Consider the following 12,993-nt stretch of genomic DNA (forward strand, 5'->3'; position numbering starts at 1 on the left):
ATATGTATATAGATATAGATATAGATGAGCACATGTCATTATGAAATATTTCAGGATATTCTTCCAGCAAGAGCTATTGAGGTTATTATGAATCATTGAGTATGAATAAGGAGCCCATAATGCTTTCCTGAACATGAACTGTTGATGTTCTTTTTGGTTTATAATCTCTGCTTTCTGATATTATTTATCTTTTTATTTAGGCCCTGTCTTCCCATTTTGACTAAAGTTTTTCAATAACAGTAATCATTTCTTATACCTACCTCATAATTGCTTTATTGCTTAGCATGTTTCTATATGCTGGCCATTGTATAACTCTGGAAAATAGACAGGAACCTCTAGCACCAAGGAGCTTAAAATCTGAAAGAAAATAAAAGAGTAAAATGTGTAACGAAAGGCTAACAATGAAAATTGAAGAAAATGATAGATCAGTGCATTAATGTCAGAGAATGAATGAACATCTGTCAAATCTTATAAAAAGGAGTCCTCCTCCCTTCATGGAGCTCATAGTCTAGTGGGGAAGACATACCTTTTTACAATTAACTTTACGAGCATGTTCCACACAGTAGGCACTGTGCTATATGCTTTACATGAATTATTTCATGTAATTATCAGGACTTTGTCCCAAAGAATTCTAGGTGGTTATGCAAGCCACACTAGGTTTTTCTGTTGTCATTTTTTTATGATTTCCCTTTTACAGATGAGGAAACTAAGGTTTAGTGTAGTTGATTAACTTTCCCCCAAAACCTGGCAAATGTTTGTTTTGATAAGCATTAGACCACATTATGCTTCCTTCTTCAACTATTGAAGAAAGATGATAGAAGTGTTTTCACATAAGGGCTTGCAGAAGAATAATGCCAAACCCAGTTGGATGCTCTCGTTTCTCTCAATTATAATATTTATTATACTACATTGTAACTGCATTTACTTGTATATCTTCCCAGATACTGTGATCTTTTTTGAGATCAGGTACTTTATTTTACATATATTTGTACTCATAATTTCTGGCATAGAATAACTATTTAATAAATATACTTTCAATGAACGAATGAATGCTTGAACCGAAGAATTTGCCCTCATCAAGTTCCAATATTATTTCTTTAAAAATGGTTTTGTTATATAAAAGGGGGAATGAGGGACTAAAAGCTTATTAATATCAACAATATTCATTAGAAGAACACAGTGGTAATTCATGTTGACACCATCTTGACTGTCCAACACAAAGCCAGAACTGAACCCAGTTTTTCTACTTGACTTTATTCATTATAGTGTCATAGAGTATTAAATAGGACTTCAGAGCTAATAAAATTAGTTCCTGGAGAGATAATTTAGTCTAGTCTACCAACTAGCCTGGAGTCAAGTCCCTATCTATTTTCCTAGGCAGACAAAGGGGGCGCATTCTATTGAATTACATGGTCAATCCTTAGTTTTGTGTGTGTGTGTGTGAATCGGATTTTGGTCTGGGAGTAAAGAAAGGAGAATAGCTTCTTTCTCCGTTCTTCTCTCCCTTCATTCCTTCCTTTTTTTCTTTTTTCTTTAATTTTTAAATGAACAAGAGCTAGAACTTTTCACAAGAAACTTTAGCGCCCCTCCAAAGGGGCCGGGTTTTCTTCTGGCGACTGCTACTGCTTTTCTCTTGTTGGGATTGGTTGAGAGTAAGCTAGAAAGACTTTTAGGGCGGAGAAACCAGACGCCGGGGTTGAGAGTGGATCCTCGCGGCAGTAGCGGGAGGAAGCCTCTGGCCCGCAGTGGGGCCGCAGCGTAAGAGCAAGTCCCAGGAGGCCCCGCCGCCCCGCGCGGAGATGTGGGATCGCCTTCACGAAACTGACCCGACCCCTGTCCCTTGGTACCGTCAGCGCTGTTTCTGCGCTGCGGTGCTGGGGCTGGCCGCCGTCTTCTTCACCTTCGGCTTCCTCCTGGGTAGGTTCAGACTCGCCACACACACCCCAGAGCCTACCCGCAGTTCCGCGCTTTGCGGGACTTGTGGGCCCACTGCTACGTGGGGTCTCCGGGAGGGTGGTTTGTTTAGGGGGAAGGTGGGGATGAGCCCTGGCGAGTTAGGTGGAGGTTTCTGGGTTCTGGACAATCTATCGTAGGACAGTCACCCAGGGTAATGGGTAGAAAGGAGAGCCCCTGAAACTGGACTTGAGAAGGTCTTCTCGCTCGATCCCTTGAAGAAATTGGTACGTTTCAGGGCGAGCGGCAGGTCTCTGGGGCAACTGAACCAGGTCATCCAAGGTGCTAAGCAAGGGATGACTTACTGTTTGGGGTCTGTATCTAGTCGTGTGCCTGGGGCTGTTTCATCTATACAGTAGGTGGATGTCAGGGCACTCAATGCTGCGTGGAAGCCCTTTGCTCTCCTCGCTTTTCTCGTCCTTGGGAGTAAATAATAAGAGGAACGTTTAGTAACTGGCTGACATTATTGTCAGCTCTCGGAACAGGTCTTTATCTGCAGTACTTTTGCATCGTCCCCTATATACTGATTTGCATATTTAACCCAACTCTTTAAGAAAACCAGGAGCAACACAGACGAGCTTGTCCTCTTTTAAATTCTAATTTTGACTCTTCGTGTTCTTGAATAAGTTACCGAGACTCTCAGCCTCAGTTTCTCAATCTTTATGATGATGATAATATCTACAGTTTATTTGGAATAGTACATGAAATAACATCTAAAGTTCTTAGCACACTTATTGGAGAATTGGCACTTTTCTTTATTCTTTCTTGGTGAGGAACTGCTTCTCATTGGACATTAATGCACAGGACTAGCCTGAGGTATTGCCTGGTAGTTTGCCCATGCTCTAAATTCTAGATTCTCTTTCTGGGATTTAGATTATAATACTTATTATATTACATATAATACAGGGCATAGATAGCTGGGTTAACTCAACCTCCCTCTCTTCTTGCTTGCTCTATGACTTTGGAGTCATTTAAAAACTTCTGAGCTGCACTCTGCTCGTAACTAACATCTTGCTAGGGTTGTGGGGCTCAGTTTCAATTTTCTCAACTGTAAAAATGGGAAATAGCTGACATGGGGATTCAAATCTTCTGCATGTCTTGAGGGAATTTTAATTTTCTTAATATTGCCCTCAGGCTTCCATCCTTGTATTCACCGCTCAGTGGCTAACAGAATAGTTTTTTTAGTAAAATGTTTATTTTTTCCTAGGAGTCTTTGTTGTCCCTCCTCCCACCCCTCCTCCCTCTTCATCCTGTTTTTTCTCCAGTTCTCAGGTCAAGAATTTCATCCTCATTGTGTCTGTCTTTCCCTGATCCCATAGGCTAATCCTTTGTTTTAGTACCGGTGGAACTGTATTTCCATTTGCTACCAACTATTTATTTCAGTATGCCTGTGTGTATGTATGCTGTTATTAACTAGAAAGCTCCATGAAAGCTGCCTGGGTGCTGATTTGTTAACTATTTTATGCCCAGATCCTGTCATTTCTCTATATAAACCCTGTACTGATACCCTACTTCCCTCAAGGGTAAACCTCTCTACATCATCAACATACCCATTGCCCCTGGCTTGTGTGAGTCTTACAGCGATGTTGGATGAATCCTAGTTTCACTGTAGCTTTGGAAGTTGAACTTCTAAAGCCTACTTCAAATGAAAACAAAATCTCAGCATATTTTTAGTTTTAGTATCTGAACAAATTATAAGTCTGGATTTCCTTCAACTCTTTGAAATAATCTATATACTTGAAATATATTCATAATTCATTATAAGCATTGACTAAATGCTTATTCTGGATCAGCAGAGAACAATTACTGGGGATAGAAGCTTTAAAGAGAAAGAAGGTAGATCTCCTTTTACCTTAATTTTCTGGACATCTTGTTTATACCCATTAGTTGAAACATGTTTAATTTTAGTGCTCATTTTCTCAATAACACATTTCTTGGAATAACAGGGATCTTACCATTGAAACTGGAGAAAAATATGTTACGATTGATTTGGAATTTAAAAGTCTGGGTGCATGTTTTTTTTTTCTAGTGGAAGTAGGCAAGAGAAATTAAATTTCAGAAAATTTCGATTAAAGGTCTTTGGAAATTTACGTTTTATATATGATAGATACAACAATAAGGAAAAATAGCTCCTGTCTATGAGCTCACTTCTCATTCTTATATTTGTATGTATTCTACAGGATGGTTTATAAAAGCCCCCAATGCAGCTAACGTGTCACAGCATAATGTGAAGACATTTTTGGATGAATTGAAAGCTGAGAACATCAAAAAATTCTTATAGTAAGCATATACTTGAAAGTTTATATAGACAATTTGTTGGAAACTTTTATTATTCTGTTTAGAAGTTTTGATCTGATATTTCATATACAGGCATTGACTTTTATATTTTTTGTTTTATTGTTGAAAATCTTGTATCATTTGGACAGGATTATATATGCTGTCCAGCTGAACTTTATCATTATAGACATTTTAAAACAGGAATCAGGAGACTCTGTAAAGGGTCTGTCTTTCTATGTCTGCTGATCACTGTCACAACTACACAGGTCTGCTATTTGTGGCACAAAAGACATAGACTCAGCCATAAAAAAAAAAAAAAAAGAAATCTTAGCATTTGCCATGCCATGAATGGACCTAGAGGGCATTATGCTAAGGGAAACAAATCAGAGAAAGACAAACACCAAATGATTTCATGTATATGTGGAGTTTAAAGAACAAAATAAACAACGGAATCAGAATCAAAACAGCAGAGTAGAGAACAAACTGGCGATTGCCAGATAGGAAAGGGGTTGTGAGGCTGAGTGAAAAAGGTGAAGGGATTAAGAAGTACAAATTGTTAGTTAACAAAATAGTCATGGGGTTGTGAAGTTACAGCATAGATAATATAGTCAATAATATTGTAATAACAATGTATGTGCCAGGTGGGTACTAGACTAATTGGGGAGATCACTTCATAAATTATATAAATGTCTAACCACTTCACTGTACATCTGAAACTAATATAAAATAACATTGTCAACTCTAATTAAAAAATAAAAAAGCCATAGAAAATACCAATAAGTGTAGCAGTTCTGATAAAATTTTATTTATAGGCACTAAAATTTGAACTTCATATAATTGACATGTCACAAAGTATTATTCTTCTTGATTTTTTTCACGTATTGAAAATGTAATAACCATTCTTAGCTGTGAACTGTACAAAACCAGCAAGCGAGCTGGTTTTGGTCAGTGGAACATAGTTTTCTGACTCCTGTTTTATAAGGAGATAGTATATTCTAGTCAAAAGAATAAACTTGGACTTCAGAGTCAGACATACTTAAGTTTAAATTCCATCTTTGCCCATTGATAGCAAAGTAACTATGAGTGAATATGTAACCCTCCTGAGCAGTCCTTGCCACATCTATAAAATGAGGATAATGATATGGTTGTGATGAAGATGAAATTAGCATATGTGACATAGTTTAAAATCTAGCTCCCTATATCCTGAAACAGCTATCTCTAATGTACAGTTAAAGAGGTAAATGAGTAAATTTAAAAAGTGTTTGCAAAGCAACTAAAATTAACACTTATATAGAATGATTATATATAATTAATTAGAATATTTAGCTTTTCAAAATATAAAGTCTCTTTTTTTAAAAAAAAAAAAAACAAATCAGCTTAGCGCATGTGTCCAAAACTACTTGAAGTCTAGGTGAGTGAAGGAGTCATTAGTGACTCCTAAAATTATACAAGATATAATTTTAAATAAAAATTGGTTTTATATATACATAAACATATACCTATAGATGTACACACATAATCATATAAATGTCTATATTAATTATGATAAAATTAAAATTGATTAAAAATTTTCTAGGGCACCTTCTAGGTCTTTAGAAGAGCCATTTCAAGTGAGAGACCATTAAGCTTAAATTTTGTGGAAATTCCTCTTCTCTGCCTCTTGCACTTATTAGCTATAATTAAGTATAATAAATATAATGAAAACGAGGTCTGGCAAAATTTAATATTTACTCCTGGACAGAAGTGCTGTCCCTATTTCCTTCTTCCTTTTCTAACCTGTGGCATGAACTGACCGGCAAAAAAGAAAAACAAATGCCTTTTGTTTATTTGTCTTCCTGAAACCTTGAGCAAGATCCAAGTACTCGGCTTCTTGCTTATTCTCCATGTCCCTGACCAAGCTCTTCTAACTGTTCAGAATTCAAGGATGTTTCATCATAACACACGAAAGAGATTATGAGAACCCTCATTATACCTCTAAGGACTGCAGAATCTCCAGAAACCTTTTGTACCCTCCAGATTTCCAGTTATGCCACTTGTCCATCAGAAAGCTTTGAATCTAATTATACCCATAGGTCAGTGGCCATTAAGTCTTGGATCTCTCATTTGTCCCCTTTTATAACCTTTTGCTCTGCTACTAGAAATCCCCACTACTAAATTATTTGCTTCTCAGTGGTGGCTGGGAGGATTAAGAAGGGGCTGCCTTTTCAGTTTCCCTTGAGGTGCAGTGTTGTCTTGTTTCCCTTCAGTTTTATAAACACCTGGTTGATTCTCAGATCTGTTTACTATTTTGCATCTATTTAAGAGGGGCTGTCCTTTAACACTCAGAAGGATGAGATTATTTTAGAAGAGTGTTAGACCTCTGGTCTCAGAATTTCACTGATCTGCATTCGAATACCAGTTCTACCTTTTATTAGCTGCCTTTAAGTCATCTAACTTTTGTCTACACTGGTCCATCATTTGTAGACCAGATTTAATGTATTATAATGGGGAATACGAACAGCTCCTTTTATTAATTGAGATAATGTGATGATACTTGGGATGTATTTAAACTTTTCTAGCCAGGCAAAAATATATGAGCCAGTTTTTAAAAATACAAGTTGTTGGATATTTTGGATAATTTCCAAATTATTACTTTTTTTAAAAAATTGATATTCCAGTAGGATCAACAAATTCTTGTGACATAATTTCTCAATTGATTAAAACAACATAAGATTTCAGGACCGTTTTTAATATCAGTTATCTAATTGAGCCTCAAATTGTAAAGTAATGAGATAGCAGTAGTCTCTCCATGTTCAGATGAGACACTTAAGACATGACCAAGATTACACAAGTTAGTGGCCAAACCTCTAATACACCACTTATATGATTTATTTATCTTTAGAAATTAAAATTTTTTCTATTTTTTTCAGAATCAGCCTTGCTTCAAATGAATGAATGGGTTCAACCCTGATCATAGCACCTGGTTTTATCATAGTTGGTAATGACAAAACTGTTAGAAGGAATTTCACTCATGATAACAAAGTCTGAAATGAACTCTTTTTAAAATTTTTATGTATTTTTTATGTGAGCCAGTTTAAAAGTTCCCTAGCAACTTTTCAGGAAATATGCATAACCTGTATCCACTTTAGTAATGTTACAGTTTGTGATCTGTACAACATGTAAGAAAATAGCAATATGTTAGCTGTTTCTCTGTTTTCTCTGCAGGTATACAATGATGAAGGGATACATAGACTTCTTAGCTGCTTCTTAAAAATTGTGTTCTTTTGTTGCTATATTTTTCAGATGCACATTAGAAATTCTATGTAAAGTGTTAAGCCCTTAAAAATTTACTGAATGAGGCTTTTAATACTATTTTTGTAAATACAATTTAAATTTTTTTAATATAAGTATAAAAATTAATCACAGGTTTTTTTTTGGGGGGGGAGAATTAACTTATTTTCATTGGCTGATTTACCAAATCAAAAATTCAATTGCAAAAAAAAAAAAAAATCCAGATGCACAGTAGAATTAAATAGTTTGAAACTGGGATAATCATAACCATTACTTACTTTTTTTCTTAAAATCGCTGTAAGGATGAAAGTGTGTTAATTTTAGTAAAACCTACCTATTTAGAACTAGATATTTATGAAGTTCAAGAAGTTCATGGGCTAGAAGTAAATAAATGTCTTTACATGATATATGAGGAGTTTTCTTTTTCCCCACCCACCCCTTACGCGGTTTAAGTTGAAAATACCAATAAGCTGACTCTTGAAAGAAATGACAAATTTTCAGGAGGGAAAAATTCAAAACAAACAAAAGCACCAGTATCTAGACATATTAAATGAAAAATTAATCTACTCAAGAAAATATTTCTGATAGCCAGTTTTTGGCCTCATAACTTACTCGATAAAGATATTTCTGATCAAATTGATTCTCATCGATTTTTATTACAATACATGATGGATGGAGTACAAGGGATTTAGTCTGAACTTGTGTAAATATGTTAAGATGTTTCTTAATGAAGACTATGAATGATTGCTAATGAAAAAATTTCTCACTTGACTATAACTTTGGATATTTAAAAATAAATGTAATTATCAGTAATTCTGGGCATGTCACACCATGGTATTTTGGATGAAATTTTTTTTATCTCTCAAATATTTTACACAGTGAAATAAAAAAACAGGTAATCCACAAAAGTTTCAAGAGACATGGGTCTTGAAGTAAAGAATATATTTTCCTCAGCTACCATTCAGGACATGTCTACAGGGTTTCACATAACAATTCTCTGCAAAGATCAGTTTCTCCATTTTTTCTCTTGAATGAGTACAAATTAGAGCATGAAAACTTCAAAATACACTTTGAAAATCTATTCGATGCAGTGATACTACCACTTTGCTATTTTAACATATCAGATTTCAGAGTATTTTTTTTATGTAAATATGCCTTATTTGGTTGTTGATTTGGAATAAAGGCTGACTAAATAATAATTTCTAACCACTTTCAATTTTTGTTCACCAGTAATTTTACACGGATTCCACATTTAGCAGGAACAGAACAAAACTTTCAGCTTGCAAAGCAAATTCAATCTCAGTGGAAAGAATTTGGCCTGGATTCTGTTGAGTTAGCCCATTATGATGTCCTGTTGTCCTATCCAAATAAGACTCATCCCAACTACATCTCAATAATTGATGAAAATGGAAATGAGGTAAGAAAAATATAGAAAAGAAACTCCATCTATTCTTTTCAAATACCTTTTATGAAAGAATGCCCTATATATCTTTAATAATTGATATAAATCAATATTATTGAAACTTGTGAATAATGCCTTTAATATCATTATTACTAGTAATCGATTTCTTATGATGTTTGAATTTAATGTGATATTGGAAAGATTCTGAGAAATTAATGCTTGAAAAAAGTTGCTGTTTTTTTTTAAAAAATATTTTAGTATTGTACACTAATGTAAAATATAAGATATTACTTAACTTCCAAGCAACTGAAATAGATACATTTTTTTATAGCTTCAGACCTTAAAAGATATTGCATAGGTTTGGGGTTGCTAGGAAATTCGGAAACCCAGTGCGTAGTTTGAACTCGCTGGTTTTTATTATACTTAATGATTATGACTCGTATGATCATATGTTCAGCTCTCTGCCCAGAACTTGTACGGGGGCATTTGCAGAGGAAGAGAGTTTGGAGAGAAAATCTATAGAATGATATCTAGTTTAAAGAATTAAAACCCTGTTTGCAAGTTAGGGCATGTGAGAAAGGGAAGACAGTATAAGTAGTTGAGATATTTCTTATCATGAAATACGTTCAGTATGAAAGCTCATAAAACATATATATTCATCCCTAGTTAGCATACCTTAGTTTTATAGCTACCATACCTAACTAAAATAGCCCCTTTCAGTCTAGATAGCTTCCAACGGTCCTTTTCTTAGCTTGGGCTTCTAAATTATATATAGTTTCAAATATGTCCAGTTTGATCAATGTTGACAATGTTAAAAATATACAGACTTAAACTTCTGTCATGAGCTACCATATCTGGGGATTATCTATGTACAGTGAGGAAAATAGCAAACTTTAATTTCTTTTTTTCCTTTTTCACCCCCAATTTTGACTATACTTTTGCTTTTATTATTTCATTTCATTATTTTTGCCATTACAAGCATTTATGAAATTCCTAAAGCCTGTCACGTAATTTAAATATGTCATGTAGAAGTTTCATTTTGGAGATTTTTCTGGATGGTGTTAGCTGCCTAAAACTTCTTAATTATTTTAAAGTTATATCATTAGTTCACTTTCATTTTTTAGAAATTTATTTATTTTAATTAGGTTCAAGTATACAAGACATTGGGTTAGATATCTATATAGTTCATAAAATGATCCCCCCGATTTCTCCCTCCTTCTCCTGACCCTCCACCTAGCCAGTGTATTAATGGTAACTGCATTCCCTATGCTGTGCTCCCCATCCCCGTGACCATCTATCAGCTACCAATTTGTACTTCTTTAACCCTTCACTCCATTTTCCCAGCCCCCCAAACCCCCTCCACTCTATCTTTCACCAAATGTACACTATTTTTCTGAGTCTGATTTTGCTTAGTTTGTTCTTTTTATTCCTTAGATTCTGCATATAAGTGAAATCGTGTCGTATTTATCTTTCTCTTTCTGACTTAAATACCTTCTAGGTCCACCAAAACAATATCTTTTTCCATCCCCTTCCTTTTAGTCTATGTGTGTCTTTTAATCTGAAGTGAGTCTCTTGTAGGCAGCATATAAGGGTCTTGTCTTCTTTCCATTCATCCACTCCATCTTTTATTTGGAGCACTTAATTCTTTTCCATTTGAAGTACTTATTCACTTTCATTTTTATTTTTACCCAAGCTATACTTGCACATAAAGAATCACGTAGTTGTCCAAAGTGCCTTGCTTTCCTCTGTATTTCCCCCTTCCCTGAGGCAATCACTATTTAACCAGGAGTTAATTCGTTTGCTATTTACCTCTATTTTCTTAAAGAGCATACTTATATTACTTGTGTTTCAGGTTCAGGCGTTGTCTTTTGACATAATGACAGTTCAGCTCAATTTTTATCCTCTGTCTCAACTACAAATGCTTCTTACTCCCTCCTCATCTCCCACTGTAGTTTAGTTATTGTGACTAACTGTTCATAACTGAGATGTGTGGTAAACTATGAACTTTTACCCTCCTGCACAACACAGACACGTTTCCCTGCCACAGGCAACAGATATGATTAGCATTTTGTAGATTCTACCAGAAACGTTTTAAATAAATACAGACATTATTTTACCTTTGTTTATGTACAGGTAACATACCATATAGGTTGAATTATATATTGCCCTTTTTATGTCATAACAAGTAAATAAAATTTGTAAGTCAAACTTCTTTTAGTTCTGATCAGAATACCCAATTTGAGGCTATATTCGCGAGTTTGGGAAAGTGAGCAATGCTCACTGGTATGTAGCCTACCATTGATAAAGTCATCCCAAAAACCTCATTTCCTTGACCTTAAAAAACTTTTGTTAGTTGTGAGAATAACTCATAAACTCTTAAAATGCACTTGCTCAGTAATGCTGTAAAATCGAAGATTAGTATAAAGGCAAATCAAGTGAGACAAGTTTAAGTACTCTCTTGGCTAAAAGACTTGCTGATGTAATGACTTTTTTCTAAATGGATTTTTATTGCACTTTAGTATAGTTTCTCTTACAATCGTTCCCAGTGATTCAGATGAGTTTGTACACTATGTGGACCACAGAAAAATTATGGAAAATTTGGGATATGTGAGAAGTTTTGGAGGGTAGTAGTTGCTTTGATTTCATTTTAGGTTCTGTTAGCCTCAAGAGAGGTAGCCAACTGATGCTGTAGTTAGAATAATATAATGTTAGCCCATATTCACTCCCCAGCTCTCATCACCCTTTGTACTACTGTGCTGGCCAGGACTTAGAGCATAAAATTGCAAAGAAGTGGTGATAGCAGATATCTTTGACTTGAAGGAAATATTTTTAATGTTTCACCATTAATTTTGATATTTACTGTAACTTTATTAAGTAGGAATTGGATTTTTCAGTTAAAAACTAATAAAATTAACCATCCAAAAAAAGGTAGAGGGGAGAAAAAGAAGCATTAGGGGAAGAAAAGTAAGAGTAAAAATCATATAATAAGGTGGAAATTACCTGATTACTATATATCAGTAATTACATAATTCTAGAATTGTGGATTCCCTGGCAGGGTTTTTTCCTCCGCTACCACAAACCATTACTTTTTGTGGGACAGGTTTATTTCTAGTTTATCCTTAGCCCTAAAGGATGTTGTCCTTTGAAGACCCAGCTTTTATGCAGGTGTCTCCATTATTTGGACCAGGGTCGGACTCCTCTTTTAACTCTTGTATGCTTCCCGTGGAGAAAGATCCAGCTAAGGCAAAAGCAGATTTTAATGCTAACCTCAGAATTCCTGCTTCCGCGTCATTTTTTTTTTTTCTCTGGCTTCTGATTATTTTCTTGCTTTTTTTCCCCAATTCAATGATACACTTAAAAAAAAGATAACATAACATTTTATATTTGGTTCAGTGTTTTTAGTTCTTTTCAGAATGGATGTTGTTCAGTATATCTAAGTACTATCAGGTATGGATTCCTCAAAAATGTAATTTTCATTGAAGTGAATTTAATATTTAATTTGTTCCTAAGTAATTATCTTTGCATTGTTTTAAGTGGCTAAGATTACTATACAATGTCATTTTTATTTGGAGAATAAAATTTTTCTTCTAAATCAAAAGCTGGTGCCTACAGATCCTCTCAGGGTCTATAATTTATTCATTCTATGAAAGCCTTACAGCTTCTAGCACAGTACTGGGTATTTGATATGCATTCTCAAAATACCGAAGGATTGATTAACCTCTACTGACAAAATAGATAATATACATTTTTCTTTATTTGATTGTAGTAATCAAACTTTACCTGATTTACTTCTGGTTGTTATATTTTGTTTCTGTAGATTTTGAACACATCATTATTTGAACCACCTCCTCCAGGATATGAAAATGTTTCAAATGTTGTGCCACCTTATAACGCTTTCTCTCCACAAGGAATGCCAGAGGTAAAAATCCAATACAATAAAATAAAAATAACAGTCAGAACCCCATCATATATGCGAGCAATAATTAGAGATATATTAAGAGGTTTTTGATATAATCCAAATTCACCATTTTTCCACATTTATGAAGCTAGAATTTCTTAGTAGGAAAAAGAAATATTATTTTATGTTCATA

The 12,993-nt window shown here is 34.6% G+C and overlaps 1 protein-coding gene across 2 annotated transcripts in view; it reads left to right on the plus strand.

Moving 5' to 3' along the window:
* Positions 1-1,684: 1,684 nt before the first annotated feature.
* FOLH1B (folate hydrolase 1B) overlaps positions 1,685-12,993 on the plus strand; it is a 47,414-nt gene continuing 36,105 nt past the window's right edge. The window contains exons 1-4 of one of the 2 annotated variants that reach the window (XM_011363285.2): positions 1,685-1,917; positions 4,134-4,233; positions 8,731-8,917; positions 12,720-12,821. In XM_011363285.2, coding sequence (XP_011361587.1) covers positions 1,800-1,917; positions 4,134-4,233; positions 8,731-8,917; positions 12,720-12,821 — 507 coding nt within the window. In that variant the 5' untranslated portion in view covers positions 1,685-1,799. The remainder of the gene's footprint in view (positions 1,918-4,133; positions 4,234-8,730; positions 8,918-12,719; positions 12,822-12,993) is intronic. The other variant, XM_011363284.2, reaches the window with a different exon arrangement.

The sequence above is a fragment of the Pteropus vampyrus genome, unplaced genomic scaffold, assembly GCF_000151845.1.
Source record: "Pteropus vampyrus isolate Shadow unplaced genomic scaffold, Pvam_2.0 Scaffold84, whole genome shotgun sequence".
NCBI lineage: Eukaryota > Metazoa > Chordata > Mammalia > Chiroptera > Pteropodidae > Pteropus > Pteropus vampyrus.